Consider the following 24,212-nt stretch of genomic DNA (forward strand, 5'->3'; position numbering starts at 1 on the left):
TCTCACCGGTTTGCAAATCGTTGGCTAGATTGAGTGTATGTAACGCGGATTCGTGGCTAGAGTGCTTCGTTATAGGAGCTTATAATCATTAATTCGCAAGGGAATTCATTGCCATGCTTGTTGTGAAGGATCGTAGGCAGCAAGAGTTCAGGTCCTTCCGAATTCCATCATGGCTTCGACTGATAATGGGGCCATTAACCGCCCATCTCAGACAGCTGGGAATCGTGCCGAAGGACTGTTCACGGCCTTTTTATTTAGCAGAATATCATCTTGAAATTAGAAAAAGTAATAACGCGAAGAACGACCCGTTCAAGAAAATATCTAAGAATTCATAGGGAGAATTGGTAAACAAAAACTTGCGCAGAAGTACCAATTTAGCACCCGGAAAGGCTTTCTGACGCGGCTAACACTCCAGTGGAGTTATCACATGGATCCATGCGGAAGTGTGCCGGGAATTGAGAAGTGACTTTGGGCTAGAGACACTGGAATCTGAACCCTTGCAAGCTCATTCCTTCACCAGGATTTCATTTCTCCTGCAGAGTTTCTATTGCAGGATGAAGAGTGATTGGGAGAATGCTATTGTAGAGCATATACAGGTCCCATCCGGAATCTAGGTCTTGGTCCTGAAAGTAACGCAATGGACTTCCACCAGTCTGAAAGCTCATAGGACTAGATTGGAGTTTGCGAATGTCCACCAAGATTCAGAGAATTCAATCAAATGACGACGGGTTTCATCCAGGAGCTGGGCATCGTCTGAATGAGCTGCTCAAATCGAATTCCTGGATAATTGTGATACGGAACCAGATCCTGCATTGAATCTGTAATTCAGGGAATCGTTTCCCAAGCCCAAAATTAAGTCCATTATAGCAACGACCTTTCAAGACCGACAGCACATTGCATGATAATCGCACTTGCAGTCCATGGCCATAGCAGGGAGCGGCGTATAACATTTCCACGGAATCTTGAATTCGCCTGGTCAAATCATCTGTGGACGACTTCTCTCGAACGTTTGCAATCGAATCCGGAACCCCCCGGAGTACAGGTTAATAGGTCTGGCACTGGCAGTAGTGATTAATTTCGACTAATTGCCCAGGGCGCTGCATTTACGTGGTCGCTAGATTGCATGTAGAAGTGACGAAACGATTGTTCGAAAAGTTGAGATTCGACTCACCGCCGAGAAGATACGACAGTTAGCACCCTTTACCGTTGACCTGTTTAACAAGAACGTATCGTGATGGCTTTCTACTGCTGTGTTCGGTCTCTCCGCAGATATCCTGAACTTTGATAAGGCTGAACAGTGATCTTGCGGCAGTGGGAGCCGGGCAAGCGATCGGGTCGACTGTTATTGGGCCCTTGAACGAAGAATGAATGACAGCGCCATTACTTCATGCTGTAGCATTATCACTCAATTACCATTGTGAATGACAGTGTCGTTATCGTTGATACTTTCGGCGAACCCTGTACTTAAGCGCCCCAGCGCGCGATGTGTCTGGAGAATTCACCGCCGTGGGGTAAAAAGGCAACAGTTTCTACACGTCTTGATAGGTCAAATGGAGCGCAGCGCCGTATTATGGATCTCGAAAAGGCGGAAGACGAACGCTTCGACGGACAATCGGCCAAGCTTTCCTAGCCTGCAAGCCGGATGTTGGGGCTTGTTCTGTAGTGCACCGCCTACCACCTAAATAGGAACAATTAGCTACCATTCGGTGACTTCGTAAGGCTGGGCCAACCATGCAGGCCCTTGAAAGGCTTCAAGCGGCCATCACGCCCTTGTCGAAAACCACGTTTGATGGCTTCAATATGAAATTATGTGCCACGAAGCACAATTACCCCAACGGGTTAGGCGTCGTGAAATAGATAATCAATCCAATGCAAGCTCCTTGAGAAGGGGCCCAGTTTTTGACTTGTTGCGAACCCGAGTGTGAACGCGAAAACCTTGGAGATTGACGCATATGTGAAGCAAGCATAGGAGAAGTGTGATAATGCGTTGTTTATCCTTGGATGGATTATCAATTAGCAGCTGCAAAGATTGATTTCAGGGGGGAATGAGATGAGACTGCGACTGAGACTGAGGTTGCCAGCGCGACTTCTCGAAGGTTGTGCTTACTAAATAAAGGCCGAAGTTTAACCGACGTGTCCTAAACCTTAGAGGCATTGAGACTTGTGTCTGTATACAACAATACCGACGTCGAGAATGTCAATTGAAAATGGAAGCCATTATATTTCAGTCCTACCTTTCGAAGCTCTTTTATTCTGGTGTCTTTAAATGCTCCGACCCAAGCTACCCATCTGATCAGCACTCCAATGACGGCCGACGAGTGCCGCAACGCGTACGTACAAGTCCACAACCATGATCATAATCTTATTGTTCCCTCTCTTGGGAAAACATGGGACTGTCATGAATTTCTTCTAGACTCACGAGAATCGCAGCATCCCGGCGATGTTTTTTACATTGTTACGACTGGTTGACAGCGCCATCTTATGGAGAGAACCATGTGAATGACTTTACAATCTCTCGAAGTCTAGCCGCGACATAGTTTGTTTAGCGATTCCAGTGATAGCAGACATGGCAAACTAGCGACGTGGGTTGTACGACGGTTGCGATTTTCGGATTCTCTATTATGTTGTTGTTCGGACATGGAAAACAATCAAGCCGACTCCGGCGCGTTGAAGCTATGCTTTGAATCTTCACCTATGAGCATCCCATGACTCCAAAAGGCTGGAAACTAGCGGCCGATGCATTGCAACTTGTTGCTCCGATCCCGATGTTCAATGTTGGCAGTATGCGAATGCGAAGCGCTCAATTGGCATCAATATTTGACAACAGCCTTACGTAGGTATGTAGAGCCCAACCCCATCGAAGAATAATCCACTAACTCTAACAGGCTATTTGGTGTGCTTGTTCATCCATGAAACACCTGTGAAGTAAATCATGATGAACAGCAGCGCTCGAGCCTTTTATCATCTCGCATCAAATCAGTCCATGAGGTGGAAGCTTATTGCCAATGACATTTTCTATGATACAAGCATTGGGCCCTACATCTAGTGTACACTGTATTTTCAATTGCCTCGGGTCCAACGACAGGGACCTTAATGTTGTGCCCAGCTGTTTTGCGTTTCGGGCGTGGACGTTGGAGATTCACCTCGGGCATTTACCTGTAGCAAATGGGAGAGATTTGTTCAATGTTGCAGAACATGGATACCGGGCCACGCAAGCCCTTCTTTTTTTTTATCAAAGATGGGAGTTTCCAGCCTCGCATGCTGTTCCGGGGGTTCCAGACCAAGCAGAGTATGGACTCGTTGTAGTTTTGGTCACGCATACCGATGCGATCCTTCGGACATCCCATAGCACCTGAGTCTCCGTGGCCTGCCGTCCAGGATGGTGATATGCATGGTTGTGCATTGAAATCTCATCAAGTGATCGAAGCCATCAGGCTAGAGCTTGAATGGGAAATAGTGTGCGATCACTCATTGAGTTATCAAAAAAGACGACAAAGTACTGACTGCTTTCAATCGAAGTACTTGGTTTTACCCTTGAGGCCTTGATCCGCAGGCGATTTTGCTCGGGCTTCAGACGGTCATTGACGGTAAATCCACTTCACAGTGAGTTGATTCTGCGTTGTCGTGTTTGAACGCGTCTCCAGATGGGCCAGCCTATGGCAACCCTTGTATCGTATGTGTAGTTGGAATCCAACACCATTGGATAAAAGCACATGCGAGGCTCATTAACAAATTCGCTGGCAAGTTGGTAATGCACAACAGTGAGTTCTATCTAAGGTTCCAGTCCGTTCTTTGAAACCATCCTGCTTAACTCCTATCTAACAGTCTAGCATCTAACTTTATACATCTGCGCTTCTAGAGGCACAACAGAAACTTTGGGGTCTTCATTTCTAGATTCGCATGCGAGTTTGCTTCGATCATGTTTTAGGAAAGACTCTCGATTTATGCGGCGCTAACATACACGTTGTCTCGTATAGCTACATATATCAGAGCCGCTCGGAAAATAAATCGCACCGCTAACGAAATCAAATTAAGTACCGGCAAGGACCATATGAATTCATCCCCATTGCCGCTTTGTTTAGTTATGGGTTTGCCACACGTTGAGGCACAAATGATGGTATGTTGGAAAGTTGTTGAAGTTGAGGCAACATTACGGCACAGCAACCAGTGTTGTTTCGGTCCCCACAAACGCGACGATCTGTATGTTTTTGGTTACATCCTATGGTTACATGCGCAAGACTCTGCTCCTTTGTGGGAAAATGCCTATTTGGTATTTGAGTGACATCGAATACCATTTTGGCCAACGAGGCCTGTCTATATCCGAGGACTTCGGGTATAGGAGCTTGGTTCACAAGTTTGAACCGCACACCTTATCTATACCAACATATCCTAGATAAAATTTTACGTGGAATCGTGCGCACCACAGACAAATTCAAATTTTCGATGGCCATGTTGGTCTATCCACTGTTACGCATCAAACCAACAATTGGTTGACATAATTGGAAAGTGGTGCTCTACCCGTCACCGAGTAGCCCTTCTTTTGGTACAAGGGCTACTCTTCTCCAACTGAAGCGGGCCTCAATATTTCTATTTTCGCGTTGGTCATTTCCCCATCAGGAATATCTCCTTCACATGGCTGAAGAAACTCTCCTTCGAACGTCGAGATAGTGTTCTGACATAAGATACCTCAACTACCGACTTCAAACCACGCGGTATCTAGGTACCACCCCGTGGCGTTGTCAGAATGTAGCGGCGATCGTGATATTATCATTCTGACACGAGGCTCCGATTGACGAGCTTACTGAGTTTCCCGAAGCCTTGCATTCGTCGGGTCTTCCTTCTGAAGAATTCATCAAAGGCTCTGCTTTCCCATTTTGTTGTGCGAAACGTTGAGGAGGAGCGGGCACACTTGGTGCGATCGCACAGTGGGTCTTCCCTATTTATCCTCATCCTAAAAGGGAAGTTAGGAAAAAACGGTTCTGGAAGATCATGCGCCGCTGCTGCACTTTCCTGAAATGCGCTCTGCCTGGCAGAGTTTGTTTCGCACAGGCTGTTTCTGTTACAGTACTATTCATGGGTCATTGTTGATATTTTTGGTCTTTTACGCTGCCGAGAGGAGCCTTACCATTGAGGAGCGGGCGAGATCATGGGTACCATTCAATTTTTTTGTTACCTCTATTTCAGGAGTTTAAATATAGTCACATGTACTTTTATTCTTGCGGTTGTGTGCTATTTTTGAGCGTAGCCTTACACGGGTTTCTAGTGAAAACTTCACAAGTAGCTTGGCGTGTAGTTCTTGACACTTGCGTAGAAGCTAAATACTTAAACTAAAGATTCAAACAGAGAAAAAGAATATTGTATTCAAGAGCGCTGATATTTTCAAGGAGAAGTTTCCTGTCAATTTAGTCACGCGTGCGCACTTCAGGCTTTGCCTTATTCCAAGAACACTGTATTTTCTTCTTCGCTTTCTGGGCGTAGCACGTACTACGTTCTCTAAACAACGTTGATTTCCAGGGCCTACTGATAGATAAATTAAGTGTTGGCTAGCTAGCTAAACACATGATACAGCTCCTACCTGGGTCCATCCGCTCTTCTATCTAGTTTACAAATATTTTATTAGGATTGAAAAGCAACAGGCTACTGATAGGAGTAGAAGTTTGCTGAATTTTCATTTCCATACTTTGTATCATGCCTTGGCAGTCTTCTGATGGCATTTTGATGAATCCATATCATTAAATTTCTACGGTTTTTACAATAGTCTACACCTAGTGTGGCTTTGAAGTAAGAGCTACGGTTTCCTCTCTTGATGACATTATTGTATCTTTACATACGTACCTCAAGAATGAAATGATACTGTCAACTCAGTCACCCCCCTCAGAGTCGGAAATTCCTCTAGCACGCTGCACATAGCGTCCATCCACAGCGACCCCCAGGGACCAAAGTTACTATGTCAAGACTGCTTCTACATATTTGAAGACGTCACATCTCTCCACGATCTGCACACGGTATGAGTATGCTAAAACGGTGGTTCCGCTGGGAATTAGAACGAAGCTCCGCCGAGGCGATCTATGCAATTCGACGCCCATTGGGAAACTTATGTACGGTTTGATTGTCGACAGGATCGTCTTTGATTTGGTGTATTTAACGCGAGCCATGTACCCGACAATTCACACATGACGAGTGAGCGACCAGATGACCCAGTTACAGGAAAAGGAGATGTCGAAAGGAGACAGTAAGTAGTAAATAAGTCCTCGCCCCATTTATCTTACTGTTGACCTCGTCGGTTAGTGGATAAGTAGTTATAGTAGAAGATCGGTCCGAGGACTTCAGAAAAAGAAAGAAAAATATAGCCTAGAGGTCTAAAAACAGCGTCGACTTTCAACTCACCGGTGATGAGGTTCAAAAGAAGGTATGAAATGGTAAGTCGCATCGAGCGAGGACAAGCATGACGCTGGCGTTTGAATAATATAATATGATCGAGTGTTGAATCATTCAAGATCCGACACTGTTACAAACCCATCCGGCGAAGAAGCTTTGTAAACTCACAACTCTATTGCTGCTAGCTTCGCTAAGAAGATCGGGAAATTTGCATTGTCAAGTCATGAGAATTCTGGAGTCTGTGATGGCATAGGTAGCCACGGTTCGTTCTCATCTATTTCAAGGTATTTTATTTCCTAGATCAAGACTCTCTTGTACTAATTTGTCAGTCATTTCGTTGGGTTATTATCAGCAGATTAAAGTAGGGGTAGAAGATGGTATTGTGTTTCGTGAGGTTTCTAGCATTCTTTGCATCAAGCTGGGTAAGACTGCCACTGACGAGCTGAAGGATTTGGCGGGTCAAATTTCGGCATCGTGATTGAGAAGGTCTTGAATTGTTATTGCTTATGGGTTTAGAAACATGAATTACAATGACCCACCTCGGTCTTCTTATCTAACTCAACACTATATGACTAAAAGTAAGAAGATTTTCGCTGATTCGAAGACAACCTCCCTCTGCACTGCTACAACATCATCGCTAACCCCATTTCCCGTCTCATTGCTGCTCACCTACCTCTCCTTCACCCCCCATAAAGCCACCTCTGTCACCCACAACACACCCCCACCCACCTATTCCCCACCTGCACAATCTCATTTCACCTCCTCCACAAACACCTTCGTCTCACCCACTCTGCTCAAAGAAAAAGCTATTTCGCTTTATCCCTCTCTCGCAGCTAGCGTATCGATTCTGCGAGGAGACGTTGATGAGATGATATATGGTGGGGTTTGAAATGAGAGGATATGAGGTTTGTGAATGTAGAGATTAGATGTGCGTTCTTCTGGGTTGTTTCGTTTTAGGGTATATGAGACGGGTTCTGAGATAGAGGAATAGGTTGACAGTCTACATTTTAGAATCCTAAGGATGGAAAACTAAAGCGGGTCTTAATGTCGAGCTTTAACGAATTTACATGAAAAGAGAAAGAGAGAGTAATGAGCCATCAACCCCATAACTCTACCGGAACACTCACCTTCCCTTAAACCCCCCCTCATCCCACCAGAAAACCGAGTCACCATTATAATCCCTTCCACTCTCCCTCAATCCTCTCATTTTTCACTACGCACTACCATCTGCCCTCCATTCCCACCCTAAGACCCAGATGAACCAAAACCACCAAGCATACCAGACCTTCACCCCCCCCGTCCACCTCCACCATCTCGGCGACTCCACCTCCGCAAACTATACATCGATCTCCAAATCCCCTACTCTCACCTCGCTATACCATACTACGACTACGACAGATCACGAGATAAATAAATCTAATATATATATATATATACAATTTCACCTCTGATCTACTCAAGAAAGGATTTTACATCTCCTGCGTTTGCAGCAGAGATAAATAGGGACGTACCTCCCTACCACCAGTCGTCCCATCTTGACATGCTCTTCTTTCTGATATTCAGCACGATTGAAAGATCCAAGCTACCTTGCTCCTCCGTGCCCTGATAGCACCATCTAAAACCCCCTCTCACATATCCCACCCCCTCCCCTTAACCCCCCCCCCAAAAACCCAAACCCAAACCCAAACCATCACCCCACAACCTCTCCACACCAACCCCCCAGAAGCAGATATACATATACCCAACTTTCCACCATCAAAACACACTTCCTAACAAGCCTACACGTTATACGTGGCGCGTGATTATCCGCCAGGGGATATACTTTTCAAAAGTTCAGACGCAGGGACGTGAGTTTTTCTGTATTAGAATTGCGGGAAGTGAAGGAAGAGTGGTTATTGTATATCGCAGACGATACACAGGACATACATACAGCCTCCCCTCCCACCCAAAAAGAACGTGTATCACGACTAGTTCACAAAGCGCGTATACAAGACCTCCCGGCCTCCCACTCATCGAACTTCCGCTTAACATCGCACTTCTACATCCAAATCTATACTGCTTTCTACACATCTCACAACCTCTTCCTTCAACCCTAACTCCCTGAGTCCCTTTCCACCGTCACGTATAAACAGAGCCAAGCCAAACATCACACATCCAGAATCCCAATCTCTTATCTCATTCCTTTCAAACTACAAAAATCCCTATATACCACCCTCACGACCACCACCACCACTACTCCACTCACTCTCCTCCTACCTAACAAAAAAAAAGAGGGGGATATAACAGTTTTATCTCCACCACACCACACCACACCACACATACAGCAGCACACACAGAAACAGGAAAGAAAAAGGGTACCATCAACAATAGGCCCAATAATATTATCACTCCACTTCCCCTTCCAAAATATAACAAATGAAAATAAAAAACCACCGCTCGCTTGCTTGCTTGCTAGCTTTTAACTTCAACCTTCCACTTCCTCTCTTCTCTTAATTTACTCCTCCCACCTACTCCCCTCAGAACCCCTTAACGCAACCCAATAACACTCATCTCCAACGTCCACACCCTCCGAATCCAAACCTTCAATTTCCCCTCCACACCCTCGACCCCCTCCAACTCAACGCCCTCCCACCAACATCTCCTCGCGGGTTTCCGCCAGAAGAGCAGAAGCTTTTGCGCCATGCCTACGGCATTACTGGCCATTTCCGCGCCGCGGATATCGGTGCGGAGACGGGCGAGCGCGAGACTGCAGATGACTGCTTTGTTGGGCTCGTTGGCGCGGTGACCCCATTGGTCGTCGTGGTTGAAGCCGCTGGGGGATGTTAGTAAACCAATGACGGAACTGAAAAGAGAGGTCATACCCAGCTGTCAGCATTTCAATCAAATGCTGCTCCGTCGTGCCAGTCTCCTCGCTCCTTCGGAGACCAGAGAAAATACCATCTTGTTTCAACAACGCCTTTCCAGCAGCTCTCTTCACCTCGATCATTTCCGGTTGTTCGATATCTGCTTTTGGTGGTATGACATAGAAATCCAAGTCCTCTCTTAGCACAATTATACCAGCACGGTCTTGTAACATTTCTCGTGCGGAACCAGCCATTGGTTCAATTGGGATTGCATCTGCTTCAGGTCCCGCAGAAGGAGAGTTTGAACCAGAGGGGATTGTTTGGGCAACGTTGCGAAAGAATTCAAGCATGTATCGAAGGGAAGCAGGATCATACTGTGAGACGATGTCAGTAATGTGGAAGTCTATATTATATAATAAGGAACGAATGAGAGAGGCATCACGGACATCAACTTGGAAAGCATCTCCTTCATGGTATGTGTTTTGATGACCATCTGGTAGGAGTCCATTGGGGAACAAGGAGAGAAGAACGAATTCGGGAAGTGTCAGGAGTTCATCGCGTGAAAGAGTAAACCGCTGGCCCCTATTTTCATGTTAGTACATCGCAGTCGCGCGTAATAATTATTTCGTACCGAAGGTCCATGGTAATATTCTCATCTGCGCCAACATCTACAAACACGTCAACAACCGTTCACCGCAACTCCAATGCCCAAACATACCTCCCAAAGTATTAATCGGCGCTGGGCCACTTTGCTGCACCTGAGTAAGAATACTCGCAGCACCTCCTGCGGCAGCCATCAGATATGTAAAAGAGTCGAGTGGGCTAGAACCCTCTGAATAAGCGGGCGGCGGTTCTGAATCGTCGTCTTTCTTGGAAGATTCTCCTTTGGTATCCTGCGGAAGAGCAGCTTTGGTTTCGCTGACGACGTCTTGAGAGGATGTTGAGGCTTGATGTGATTCGGTAGCGACGGGCGCGTATGCTGGGACCGAAGCAGATGCGCCGGCTTCAGTGACCGCACTTTTGTATGCTTCGACGACTTCGGCGGTTGATGTGTAGAGAGAGGAGAACGGTGGAGGACGAGGTGAGGATGGCGCTGAGGTTGACGGCTCCGAATTGGGATATCGAGGAGGAGGAGATTGTGCGCGGGCTATTAAATCGGTGTCCAGCTTCGACTCTTGGAGTTGCTCTTGCTCGTCAATATCCAGCCCGACGGACGAACCGTCTGTGGCTTCTTCCGTACTTGACAACGTGGTTGCTGAGTTTGGGAGGGGAGCTTGAGTCGATTGGCAGCTTGTGTGATATCGTGAGAATTGTGGTGGTTAGCAGATGGACTTTCTGGTCCAAAGTTGTGTTGTCAATTGAAGGGTCATGCAACTGGACGACGTGAGGTTCCGCATGTGCAGCTGGGCGGTAAAGTTGGTTGCTAAGAGAGGTTAGACTGGCACTGGCCAATCCCTGTCCAAGCAAGACCGCGTCGAGTGGGCCAATCACCACGCAGGGCCATTCACGAGACAAGCTGCACCTATCCGGGTATCAAGCATTTCTTGTTTGTGTCGGACATCTAATGTATTATAATGCATCAGAGAATACATACAACTTATAGATTAATGTGAAAATCAAAAGTATCCCGATAGTAAGATTATTAAAAAGATAGCAAAAACACAGAAAGGAATCAAATTAACCCAGCCATCCAAATCAAATCATCTCAATGTATTCAACTCTCTCAAAGCTAACTGTTTAAAAATATCCTCAGATCATGCGTGTGCAGCTGGGTATTCGAAAACCCAATTATAACTCCTTGTGATATCTCTTCCAGGTCCCAAGTATCCAACACTCCGAAAATGATCCAGAAACAAGAGGCAGGCATATACCCTCCAACTCCATATAAAAACCAAAATCCATCTAGATAGTCTACTCATCTAGTCCTCGTCCGCCTGCTTTGATCACCAACACACTACCCTTTACGCCACTGGAAATGATAGACTCGGCAAGAATACCTAGAGTTTTGCGCATTTCGGAACCAGCGTTACCATGTGTTTCAATATCAGATAAACGAACATGTCTTCCACGACCGACGACGATCAAGTCTCCGGCATTGTTGGGCGATTGACCAATTTCTTGCTTCGCGTGCTCAAGGCAATCGGCAATTGGCGTTGTGGTTGACTTTTCTACAAAGACCACACGAGTTGCTTGAACTGCTGGTAAAGAATCGCGGAGAGTATGAAGAAGAGTGGTGTCTCGAGCTGCGCTGGCATGTAGCGTGTCCGTATCCATTCGTTCAGTGATGTCCAATCTTGAGGAGCTTCCACCTAGCGATGCAGGTCCTACGGTCTCTGTGACACTCTCCTTTGTTGATTGAAGAGGCAAGATAAAGTGAACAATAGTAGCCGTGATATTTGTATTGCCGGCGAGTTGAAGCACGAATCGAAGTGCAACGCGGTCATCGGCGCCACCAAAGAAAGGGAAATAAATATGATGACTTCGATCAGCGATAGGAGCAGTGAGAGGCTCCCGATTGCTTCTTAAGCTCAATCGACTGCCAGTCCGGACCAATGACTTTGGCTCAGAAATAGAAGGACCACCAAACCCTCGGTTGTAAAACACAGCAGTGTTGCAAACGGCGTCTTCTAGAGTTTTCCGTATGAAGACATCTTGTAAACCGCTGGAAATATTATCCTTTCGGCCATCCAACTCTGTGGAGCTATTCGTCTCGCTCCATGGGATCAACACCATATCCGATGCATGATCGGTTGCTTGTGATGCCAAAGTTTCTGCAAAAGATTCTTCTAGGACAATCTGGACATCACCAGTAACCGCGACATTACTGAGTTGCGCAAAGGTTCTAAAGGCGTTGACAACTGGGTCACGATTCGAAAACTCATCTTGCTCGGCAACCTGCATAACAGAGGAAGTACGTTCTGTCAGTTCGATAATTCGAAGTCCATGAACCTCCAGCGGCCGTTTTCCAATGACCGTCGCAGATGAGGATTCCGAGCCTTCCGGTACTGGAGCGAGAGCGAGTTTGTTCCTGTGAATCTTGGCAGCCGCAGACGCTTTATCACCCCCTAGCAATGATATAAATGTGAAAAGACTGGGTAAGCTATCTAGTCGTAGGTAGACCATTAGTTTTCGAACTTGAGTGCTTTGAAGCTTTTCGAATGGTCCTTCTGTATTAGAGTCGCTGCTGGCATTGTTAAGTGTATTTCCATCCCAGTCAATCTCGCCTCTTTTCCAAGCATCAAGCTTCTTCTGATACCAAGGAGGATATAGCGCAATTGTCATTGGTGTCGTAGAGACAGTAGTGATAAGAGCCATAACAACGAAGATAGTAAAGGTCCTTGTTGAGAGGATCTTGGCTTGTAATCCGATATTCTGTTTTTAATTAGCATGATTTCTTATTATGATCTTTGAATTCGTACCAATACGATGAGTTCGACCAGACCCTTGCAACTCATCAAACATCCAATCGTGAAACTTTCGCGCCATACAAGCTTGCAGGCTCTTGCGGCTAATGTACCACCAATGATTTTACCCGCGAATGCGACAGCGCAAACCCCAATAACGTAGGCCCAAGTGATGCCATCGTTCAATAGGCCAATATTCGTGCTCAATCCAGAAAGGGCAAAGTACAGCGGTAAAAGTAGTACGGACACCATATCTTCGAGCTTCTCTGTGAGTCCGATCGCAAAACCACCTTCGTGGGGACAGATTAGGCCGACAAGGAAAGCTAGAATTTGTTAGGTGAGTATAGACATGGGATGCAGAATTACTTACCTCCAAAAATGGCGTGGACGCCAATGATACCGGTAAACCAAGAGGACAACAATACCAGCAAGAGAGTCAACGCTACAGACGACTGGGTTGGGCCATTTTGAAGACTCCCAGAGCGTCTAAGGACGTAAATAAACACAGGACGAATTGCATAGCAAAGGAAAAGAATCCAACCAATACAGCAAAGCAGCACATAAAGCGCGGTGATGCCAGAACCGTTATTGACCAATGCAACGCAAAGAGCCAGGAGAATCCATCCAACAACATCATTACCTACACCAGCAGCCAGAACTGTGACTCCAACAGGCGTGCTGAGGAGTTTTAGCTCGGTCAGGATTCGACACAGTACAGGGAACGCTGTAATTGCGAGGGCAGTTCCGATGAACAGCATATAAACTCCAAAGCTGATATGCACAGTGTTGGGGTCGTTTCGGAACTCGTGGTACAGACCATATGCGATGGCAGCTCCTAATCCAAATGGTAATAGCATTCCAGCTAGTCCAACACTCAGTGCGACTTTCCAGTTGGACATGAACATCTTCATGTTGACTTCGAGACCAACCAGGAAGAGGAAGAGGATCAACCCAAGATTGGCGACCAAGTTGAGATTCGGCATTGCTGCTGGAGGGAAGATGGCAGCTTGAAATCCGGGTATCCGCATCAGGACGGATGGTCCAAGTATGATTCCGCCCAAGACTTCCGCGATAACTCGAGGTTGGCGTAGCTTTGAGAGAGGATAATGGAGGAGACGGCAGAAAATGATGATGATACCGGCCTGCAGAAGATTGATTAGCCATGATTGGGATGAAGTATACTCGCATGCGGACGAATTTGGGGGAATGGAGTCTTGAGCAGCTCTATTCCACGTGCAGTTGTGCTATGGTGGAATTGCAGAGCCTCTCAATAGCACAAGTACAACGGCTGGGAGGACATCTCGGCCAGGTTTGATCTTGTGTACTGCCTCATTACACCGACCCAAAGCACCGGTTCAGTGCTACTTTCCAGAAGCTATTAACCTACCTGGATAATAAAGAGAATGAGAGGGTTCTTGGAATCATAGTGACTCGGATTGATCCCATCCAACACCCCTCCTTGATGCGGCGCTCGCGGACCCGTCGAATTCGCAGTCGCCGACGGGGCATGGGAGGAAGAGATGACTGTCGACATGATTGCGACTTCTCAGATGGTCGCCGCGGTGGTTGGGGGATCGCGGATAGAGTTGCGACTCGACCGCTTTGTTGTTGCGTTGCTCAACAGCGAAGCAGATGGCAATACAAAGGATGGTGATCCACGGACGAAGATGGTTATATATCGCGCGACGACATGACCAGGTGTCCTATGGCGTGTCTGCGAGAACAGTGTGACGGTCTTCAGATGCCAGACGCAGACTAAAGATATCGTGAATCATAGCAGGTCAGTCCCAAGAAATCCAAGGCTTGCGGTGAGGATAGCTTTGTCTAGCTGGGATCCAATGTCACACAGGCATTTGCGCAGCAGCGCCCAGCAGAATTGCGGTGGTTTTGGCGAGTAAGAAGGCGAGCCGCTGGCTTGGGGGGGAGGATGGGGGCAAGCGTGGCGCAGAAGAACCCTGAAATAACGCGGTGGGGTAGCTAGGTAGCTCTCGACGCCTGTGCGGGCGGCAGTGGCGGGGAAGTCGAGTGTTCTTGCAAGCGTTTAGCAGCTCGGGGTCGTGGTAGGACGTGCCCCGCTACAAACACAAACAGCCCACATCAATCGAGACTGGCCTGTTTTGCTTCTCTCTCTTCCTCCTTCTCAACCTCCTCCCTTGTTTCCATCCAGTCATCATCCCAACCTGGTATCTCTCTTCCACACTCGGGTCCTCGCATACGAGAATTGATTAGGACGGGTATTGGCGGGAAGACTGCTCAAGGGATACATTCGAACGATCACGCCTCTCGTTCTTCCATCTCCATACGCCGCTATTCTGTTGGCGAAACACCCTCACCTGGCACCCTTCACATGTCTCTAGACCACGCCTCATGCTTGCTCACACTTCGTCCATACAATACACAGTCATGAGACCAGAACACGGCTGGGTTGAGTGGCGGTGTGTTGGCACGTAATTTCCCGACCAACTGTTCGTATTCTGATCACATCTTGAAGTTGGTGGAGCTACAATCTTTCGGGACGAACATATGGAGTTTGTGGGGTAGGGGTCAAGTTGGATCTACAGCGAATTATGGGAAATATCCGTCTCAGATTCCCGGTGTCGAATGAGGCTCGATATGCAACTCCTTCTTCCCTATCTTTCAACCATCCATGATGGCTCTGAAGGATTACAAAGTGCTTACATCAGATACGCAGCTTTTCTTTTCAAATTCACCTTGCCCGACGTCTTTCCGCAAAGTCATGCAGGATTTCCCCTTCCCAGATTTATCACGAAAGCGCAAAGAAGCGTTATTGCATAATTATATCACTTCATCTAGAGACTATCGAGTTGATGGCCAAGCAATGAGGCTATCTTGTCGGGCAGAAAGCAAGCCATGTTCAGATGGATACATTGACGACATGTATAACGGAACCCCCGAGCCGCAAGTCGTGCAACAAGCGCTGCAATGCTTCGACTTGGATTCCCTTGAGGTTTACTACAAAAAATGTGTTACTGTACGTTTTGCTGTCCTTTATTGGTTGTTGTATTGAATGGCTTCTTTACTTGGCAGTCGCTTAAGTCCTATTGTGACACGGATTCGGAAATATTCAAGAGGCGATATTCTATCCCATGTTCTAGCACTTCATATCTGTTACTAGCGTCCATCAAGACCATGTGAACCGTATCTACATGATCCAGAACCATGGGTCTGTTTCATATAGAATGCTGCTGCAGTGTCAACGAGCTCGAAGTCTGTCAGTCGCTAGTGCTGCACAACCACAATATCCAGCCTCTGCAGGAATCATGGTGTCATAGAGGAGATCTCTTCACAATTTTCGGATGTTTCTATCTACTTCTAGCACATGTTTTGTTACTTCAAGTCAGATATTTGATGTAGTGGAAAACATGTAGTCAAGAGTCATATGTCAAGGACGATCTATCGTGTTCTAGACTTCTAACATCGCTTTCGTCCCAACATTTGTAATACCTTCGAGTAAAAGGTCTTGAGATGAAGCTGAAAAGCACAAGTACAACAGCGGCCCGAAGCGCAGCATGGATGTATTTTTGAGTTTCCTGGTCGTTGGGAATCTAAAGTTCAGCTCTTTGCATTTCCAACCTTAAAGCTTATGGACTGTTCTCATATGAGATCATGTAATGAAGGTGTGTATTGATTTGCCAGGTGGTCAATTTGGATTAGATGTGTGGCTTCGGCTCTGCCAACTGCCCACATAGAGCAAATATCATGTTTGGTACCTCATATCCGAAATCATCTGGTCAGATTCAGTCCTGAAGCAACCCAAAATTACCGAATTACCGAATAGGGACTCGTTATCGCATCACGATGCAGCATTAACCCCTTTAAAAGAGGATCTAAAAGAGGAAAAAATCTTATAATTCGGCATAATTCCAATGGCAAACCCAGTTCCACCATACATCTCATCATCCTCGGGCTCTCAACACACCCACACCAATCCCAACCTTGGCAGGAGACGGAACAGTCATAATTACATCCTCCTGACCCGAGGAAGCGGAACCATACCTCTTGATTCGAAAGTTGAGTGTTGGGGGTGGGATGGAAGGACAGTGATTTCTGAGAGGAAGCACAAGATAAGCTGGGCGTACGATGACTACTTGTATCACCCCCACTCCAAGGTACGACTTCTATCAAAACTTTCAGATGGTTCCGCATTTGGCTTGGTGTTGTGCTTGAGGAAGGTATCACACGTGGAGGTTTGGTTGGAGAGGAAGTCGAGGGCGTGGGTTAGAGGTGGAATTGGGTATACTTGGTCGAGAGAAGGTGTGCTTGTTGAGCATGTAGGGGTGTTTTGGGTTAAACACGCGGGTGGAAATTTGGGTTGATGAATGAGATGTATAGGGTGTCTTGGTTGTTGAGGAGTCGGGTGTTGTACGTCTTTGATAGAGGAGTTTGAAGTGAGGAAGTGGCAGCTTGCAAGGTTGTTTGTGTCACCACTGTGACCTAGATACATGACAATAGAATGTATTCGTAGACAGAAGATATTAAGCTGGTGTAAAGTTTGGATGTAGAAACAATAAAAAAGAATATAAATGTGCTCGAAACTCCATTCCATCATATGAATGTAACTCTTCGACGTCCCGTAGGAGGAGCTAAAGCATTGACACCCCTCACTGCCACGTCCTTCACGTAAAATATGACAGGATAAAAAGATATGTTCTAGAAGCGTTAAGCTCTTATAACTAATGCTAATGGGGTTTCGTTGAATATCATCACTTCCCATCGCGTCTCCGACTACATGGCTTCCTAAACTCATCCGTATCTCAGCCCGCGGAAATTCTATTCTGCTCCTTACACCACCGAAGTGAAATGTTGATCTTCTACCATCATGCAGTTTTCCTCGCCGTCGCTCTTTCGCCGGAAGGCACATTCATCCAGGTTCTCTTGACGCATAACACGGTGTTCCTTGATCTCCAAGATGACCGTGTTCGAAATTTCTCTTATTCATTTGTCGCGGCAAACCGACGATAACTGCCGACGTTAGGACATTTCTGAATAACCTCATAGTGTTAGATTTCGATCTTAACATCAATTGAGTAGAAATGGCACTCCTGACATCTAGCTTCACAAACCAAAAATAAGGCAGAGTGAGAAGTCATGTTGCTTGATTTCCTGCCCATTTCGAAGATGAACGTATGTGAATATTATCTCCTTATTAGAATGACAAGATTGTCGATACTAGCTGCGACTTTTTTTGGGGGATATTCTAAGATCTTGGGTTTCGTTGTTGGTGTTAGTTGTGAGTAAGATAATGGCTTACGGAACAATGATGGCGACATGAGGACAATCATAGGGAATTGGATTTCATCATCCACGCATACCTGTTTCCGTATATCATAACCTCATTTTCTATCCTCCATGTGTCTATCTCACGTGAACATATTCAAGTTCTTACATCATCCCTCAAACCTACTTCTTAGTCACGCAACCCTACCCACTTTCACATCAATTCTCTTTAGTTTAGTCACATCGATTAGATCTTCTTAATTAAGTTTAGCCGCATCACAATCCCTGATCTGGTCTTCTCATTTTAGTTTAGCGGGATCAAAATGGCAGATCACGGGGGAAATGTATATGAGAGGTTTCTTCCCTCGTTTGAGAGAAGTTTTCTTTTTTCATTAGTATTCAGCATCTTTATCTTGCGACATCCCCGACGTCTTCGTCAACATCACCTCGCCACAACCGTAAGTCCTTAATTTTTCTTTCTGAGCAAGCGATTTTGGTCTTTAACTGAGTTTATGTTTTAGGAATTCGAAAGAACGACTCTAACGACAAACTCGCGAGATCTATGTCACGAACCGACCGGCGCTGCACTCGACCAATTGACCGACAGGGTATCTGCGAGCAAAATCGATCCTGACGAGCGAAGTAATTAAACGCAACACCGCCGATAAGAAAATTCGAAGGAAGTCGATTCTCGTTAAACGAAATCGTAATCGATACCTACCGACTAATAATATACGAACTTACGAGGGGGTTCCGGATTTAGTAACGACTTATAAATCGATAGAACGATAATAATCACCGACTTATAATATAATCTAACGATACTAAGAAAAAAGAAAAGAAGAAAAATTAAGAGTATAAAATTAAGATAATAAAACTAAGAAAATAAAATTAAGATTATTATATCAAGAATAAACTAAGGTTACAATTAAGATTATAATTAAGACGATAATTAAATCGAAAAGTAATAAAAAGAAGTAATAAGTTAAGACGTATCGAACAAATTCGAAATCGACGACGACGAAGCGACGACAAAATAAACGAGGAATGACCGAAGAAAGACGAAAGAGAGACGCCGGGCCCACGATAACAGAGTAACGATTAACCGGCCTCGAAAGAGAGACGACTAACAAACTAACGATCATCGAATAACCGACGACAAGCGACCGACCGACGAGATATTAACTTTTACTAGCGACTGATTTTACTAGTTATTAGATACTTTTATTAGCAATTAATTGTGTATTCTGCTAGTAGTAATTTCTATTAGTAATATTTTTAAGTAATTAATTCTCTACTTTAACTAGCAATTAACTTCTACCAGTGATGATTTATACCCGCGCTTAATTAATCTTATTAGCTTTTGGTGTAGTACTTCTACTAGTGATTATTTCTTTACGAGCGACATTAACGACGTGTACTAATTATATTACCGACCTGTTAAACTCGTAAAAACAATACTACGTCGTAAAAGGAGCTGAAAGGTGTTTTAAACATCGAATCAAGCGTCAAGCCTATAATCAACCCATAAAATCAAAACCCCTATCGATTCCGAGACACAGAGAATCATCAAAACTATTTTAAATATACATAAAAGAACTTAACATAAAGCATATCAGAAATGAAACAACAGAATTCATATCTTTCAGGCATGGAATCGAGAGACAAATTCATGTCGAGAGTGTTTAGCAATCCTCGAAATGGCTTGGGAATACTGTGCTCGCTGATTTCTGACGCTTGTTTGGTGCTTGTGTTTGGTGTTGGGGTTTGGAGTGTTAGGATGGGCGGGAGGGTTTGGTTTGTCGTAAGTGAGAAGTCGTTCTCGATAGGTTGAAGTTAAGAAACTTTAGGGAGTTTCTTTCCGCGATGGTTAATTGGCGGGCCGATTCTTCGTTTGTATGACGCTGTATTCAAGCTCACGAGCGATGCGTACTCCTAACAAAGGGCTGGGTATGACACAAAGCAAATTTCATTATTTCATAACCGCCTGAGTTGGAGAGAAAGCGTCGGAAGGATGTCAGCGAACAAAACACCATTCATACTACACACCAAGCATCTACGCTCCATCCTCCCCCTCTAATACTCAAACACGATATATTTCCATACGAATCTCTCAGGCAAGTTTCCAAGCGACCTCGGATCCCCAACGCCATCCTCTCCTTTCTGTAAAGCATTTCCCAATACTACAGCCGTTTTAATAGGACTCAAACTCGGCGGTTCGTTGAATTGACACAGACCCAGAGCAACCAGAGAGTGCTTATTACGGCAGTCGTTGTGAGAGCAAGGGCTGTCCAGAGAGATACAGAGGACGATTAGTATTTCCATACAGATTCGGATATTGCGACGCTGCTGAGATAGACCTGTGCGTCTTTTTGCAGGTTAGTTGTGTTCTAGTAATGAAAGTGTATAGTTCGCGAAGACATGAAAGAAGAAGAAGCAAGGTGCGCAGACTGCAGCCTTCTTCAAGGCTGCCCAAGCAATTAGGAGCCGCGCAAGCAACCATGCGAGATGTATTCGAATTAAAACAGAGGAACAGCTAGCAGTGAGCGATGATCTGTAAGTTCTTCAAACCAGTACGAAGAAGGCGGTATGAATGGACGGGGCTTTAACAGCCCCGTACTGTGAGTAATTACATGCATATTACAGGACAGGTTGGCTGGGTCTAGGAAATCGTGGGTAGGACGAACTGGAAGAGCTGAGGGTTAGTAGTCATAGTGAGAAAAAAGGTCAGAAAAGAGCGAATGAGAAGAATGAATAAAGACACACCGATCGACCCTTTACACTACCATTCTACCATTTTGCCTTCCACTTTTACCTACTAACAAACCCCTACTTACCCCCCTATTCCTTCTCTTCGCGCTTAAAGCTTCTTACCTGTCCATTTAGCTCTTTGCCTGCCTAGTCTCATAGTAAACTCCAATTAATATCTGTATCTCGACGATATTACCGAAAAATGGTGGACGAAATAAAATGATTGAGTTTTTTGTTTTGGGGACTATGAATTTAGTTAGATATCTTGTTGTATACGTATATAGTCTTGATTGCGCTGGATGCGCGAGGTTTCGTTGTATTTCTGTACCTCATCCATGAGCGAGAGAAAAACCGTCCTGGCCTCCTTGGAACCAGCTATTCCTCACCGTCGCATATTACCATACTTACTACATCTCCGTCTAGCTTATCTCAAAATCCGAGATCTCAACTCTACCTTCATCTGTACCATCCCCTCTGATCCCCATCCTCCACCAACACGGCATTAGTAAACCGATTAAACCACTTCCCCGGCGCCCCAAACTTGCTCTCGATTTTCGCCTGCCCCTCCCGATACCCCCTCTGCGTATTACCAACCACGCGCCCGAGATTTAGCTCGACCTCCTCGGGCGAGCCATTTAGACCTTCGCTCTCGAACTCCACGGTCACCCGGTCGCCGGGATGGACATGGGTTTCATAGCTGTCGGGTAGGATATACCGGTCTTGCATGCCGTAAACGGTACCACGGAGTTTGAAGGGCATTAGCTTTTTTTGATTTAGGAATTGGAAGTACTGAGGTGAGTTGGCGTAGATGTCTCTTAGTTCGTGGAGGAGGCTCTAGAGAGGGTTAGTTGGGGAAAGAAAGGGGGCTGAGTGAACGAATTTAATGGATGAAAAGAGATCAGTCTGCGAAAAGAGACGAAGAGGGGCGTACCCCGTAGCTTATACAATGAGAAAACGGGATGGTAAAGTCCCAGCCTCGAGAGTCGGTGAGATATAGAACGTCTTCTGGGTTGTGTTTAGTAGTACGACTTGGTCGGCGGGTTGACTGGCGGGGTCGCCTGTCAATTCGGGGTTCAAAAGGCTCCTGACCTCGACGCGGAGGCGACTCGTTATCTGTACGTCGTGAGTTGCTGGCCAAAGAACGGCTTGTCATGATTCTGATCTCCGGTGCTGATTGAGGAAAATAGGAATGGCTACTACTTGAGCTGTCTGTTGAGGTGGCTGAGTTAGCAATACAGTGTTTCAATGCTGGAAACCGTAACGGTAGGAAGAGTAAATCCCATAACATATAAGCCAAAGTACGTTTGAGCTTACAAGATCAACAATCCGTTTACACGTATGAAATAGATGGTAACTTGCCTTCTGAAACCTCAGGCGTTTCTGAATTTAAAGCATAATTTGCAAAACGAACGGTCGCTCTCTGGATAAAATCCATTTCGATATGAAAATCGAGAATCGTCTTTGAAGGTGTAAACTGCAAGTCATTTCGTGTAACGTAATCGTCTAAATCGTCTTGCTCACTCGTGGAAGGAGGTCGTAGTGCCACGATGTAGGTTCTCGGCTGTTCAGCTGCTGATGAAGACCCTCGACTTGTGTTCCCATAGCTCGATCTGATGGAGTTTGACGCTTGGCTTGAAGCTATAATGATATCTTCGTTTCCGGGCTCCCCCAGTCTATTTTTCCCTTTAAAATTTTGAACTGCTTCATGTCTCCCAGATTCTTGAGAGCCATCGATGCTTGATTCGACATAATTTGACAAGATTTGACAAGATTTGAAGCTGAAGGTTGCCGTTTTGGAGTATTCCAGTAAGTTCGAGGTATGCATGACTATGTCCCTGAACAAATGATTTCGAGTTTTCAAGATCCTCTCGAAGTAAAGACCTACCAAATCTCGTTAGTATACATACTTCAAGCTTGATAAAGACTCACTTTGTTGCTTCAGACTGTCTAGTCTCAACGGCAAGCGCAAAATTCATCCCAGAAAACAGCAAGGTCAATGTACCTTGCAACAATCCCAAAGACTGGCTATGAGCTGCAAATTTTGACTTTTGGAATAACCATTGGATCCTCAAGATAGCTTTCTTGTAATGACTTTCAGAAAGTGCAACAAGAGGACGCAAGACCTCAAGCAATTCTCGGCTCTCCATCAATAAATCTTCGCACATCTCCAACAAATCACCAGCCAAACGTTCGCCATTTGCGGTAGCCTCCGAGCCATTTTTCAAGGTGTTGCCAATCTGGTTGAAAACACGACATAGAGCACTAATCTCGTTCGCGACGACTTTCACATCTTTCCCCGCATTTCCAAAGGCTTTTGCGACGTCCAGAGGCCTTTGGATAACTTTCCCCCAACGCTTGCAATCCCGAGAATACTGGCGACTAACCCGACTTCGGCCATGAGGAGAAGAATTTGGGAATGAGCGCGTTTGCAAACCTGAACTGATTTCGAAGGATATGTAGAGATACATGGAGGTTCAAACACAGCCTCACATTAGCCTCACGACGTCTGGCTGCGCTGGTATTCGGGGCGTTTTGATCGACCGGCCTATCAAGTGAGCCTGGAGCTGTGCATACTGCAACCTCATCGGGAGGAGGAGCAGATGGGACAATGGAGTTGAGAACAGCATTTTGAAGTTCGAGGTCATAATCGTAAAATGTCGATCAAACATCCTTTAGCTTTGATCTGATGGTATTTCTGGGTGTTGGAATGTTGAATTTTTGAAGTTGGAGGAGTGGTGCAGGCTCGTCCAGACCAGATGTGGGCGGTGTAGAGTGGCAGATTCGCTTAATTGGGTGTAGAAGTAAAGTCATAGAAAGTCTATCCATGGGAAACGGAACAATAGCTTATGTTTTTGACTAAAAAGATATGTCTCTCTTCTTTCTGTCTTTCAAGTTTAGATACTCTTACCGATCGCTTATAGTCTACCCACGTGACCTACCTATAGATGTTCTTTAGCTAATTGTGACTTACCTTAAGACTATGTCGATAAATGTAATTAACAGTAAGTACTTTGGGAGGATAAGTACAAGAAATGAAGCACGACTACTGCAATTGCTGAAGAATGGCCATGCGCAGATCTATCCAAATAGGAGAGACAAGCGTGACTAGATCACATGACACACCCTCCTTACTCCAGAATCCCGCATCTCGTACAGGATCTCAGCAGCCGAAAGAAGGCGAAATTAACATTGCAGCAAGAAAGTAAGAAAGATGTTGCAGTCCCTGCAGAAATGGTATTGTAACGTCGTTTACAGATAAGTTATCCGGTGCGCAGCAATGCAGCATCTGCAGTTCAGCCTCTGAAGGCGTCCAACCAGAGCGGTCCTGCTTAGAAATGTCAACGGTGGTTTCGGGTGTGCAGGACTGCTGCAGAGGTGACTCATACGGTGTACGGAGTTCGAAAGTAGGAGATGAGCAGGATGAAGGAGAGTCGGAGGATATTCCATGATGGAGAACTAAAAATGATAGAATGAAGTTAATTCTGCTGAAGAAACCAAACGTCTTCATGACTTGAAGGGCGCATATGTCAATATACAAGGTGGGGTGGAGGTTGGAACGGCGGCCATTCAAAGCCGTATTTCCGTATCGGCGAGGCAT

At 45.6% G+C, this 24,212-nt stretch overlaps 2 protein-coding genes across 2 annotated transcripts; both read right to left on the reverse strand.

The window, feature by feature from the left end:
- Positions 1-8,904: 8,904 nt before the first annotated feature.
- On the reverse strand, positions 8,905-14,159 carry GLAREA_00080 (POZ; the record flags this gene model as incomplete). The annotated part of the gene is made up of 9 exons (XM_008084840.1): positions 8,905-9,190; positions 9,240-9,595; positions 9,668-9,803; positions 9,853-9,889; positions 9,940-10,511; positions 11,137-12,593; positions 12,641-12,948; positions 12,996-13,767; positions 14,013-14,159. 9 exons carry the CDS (start codon positions 14,157-14,159, stop codon positions 8,905-8,907), a joined length of 4,071 nt encoding a protein of 1,356 aa, XP_008083031.1.
- Positions 14,160-21,070: 6,911 nt separating this feature from the next.
- Positions 21,071-23,082, reverse strand: GLAREA_00081 (uncharacterized protein; the record flags this gene model as incomplete). The annotated part of the gene is made up of 4 exons (XM_008084841.1): positions 21,071-21,448; positions 21,546-21,819; positions 21,949-22,495; positions 22,617-23,082. 4 exons carry the CDS (start codon positions 23,080-23,082, stop codon positions 21,071-21,073), a joined length of 1,665 nt encoding a protein of 554 aa, XP_008083032.1.
- Positions 23,083-24,212: the final 1,130 nt, after the last annotated feature.

This window comes from Glarea lozoyensis (assembly GCF_000409485.1).
Source record: "Glarea lozoyensis ATCC 20868 chromosome Unknown GLAREA3, whole genome shotgun sequence".
In the NCBI taxonomy this organism is placed as follows: domain Eukaryota; kingdom Fungi; phylum Ascomycota; class Leotiomycetes; order Helotiales; family Helotiaceae; genus Glarea; species Glarea lozoyensis.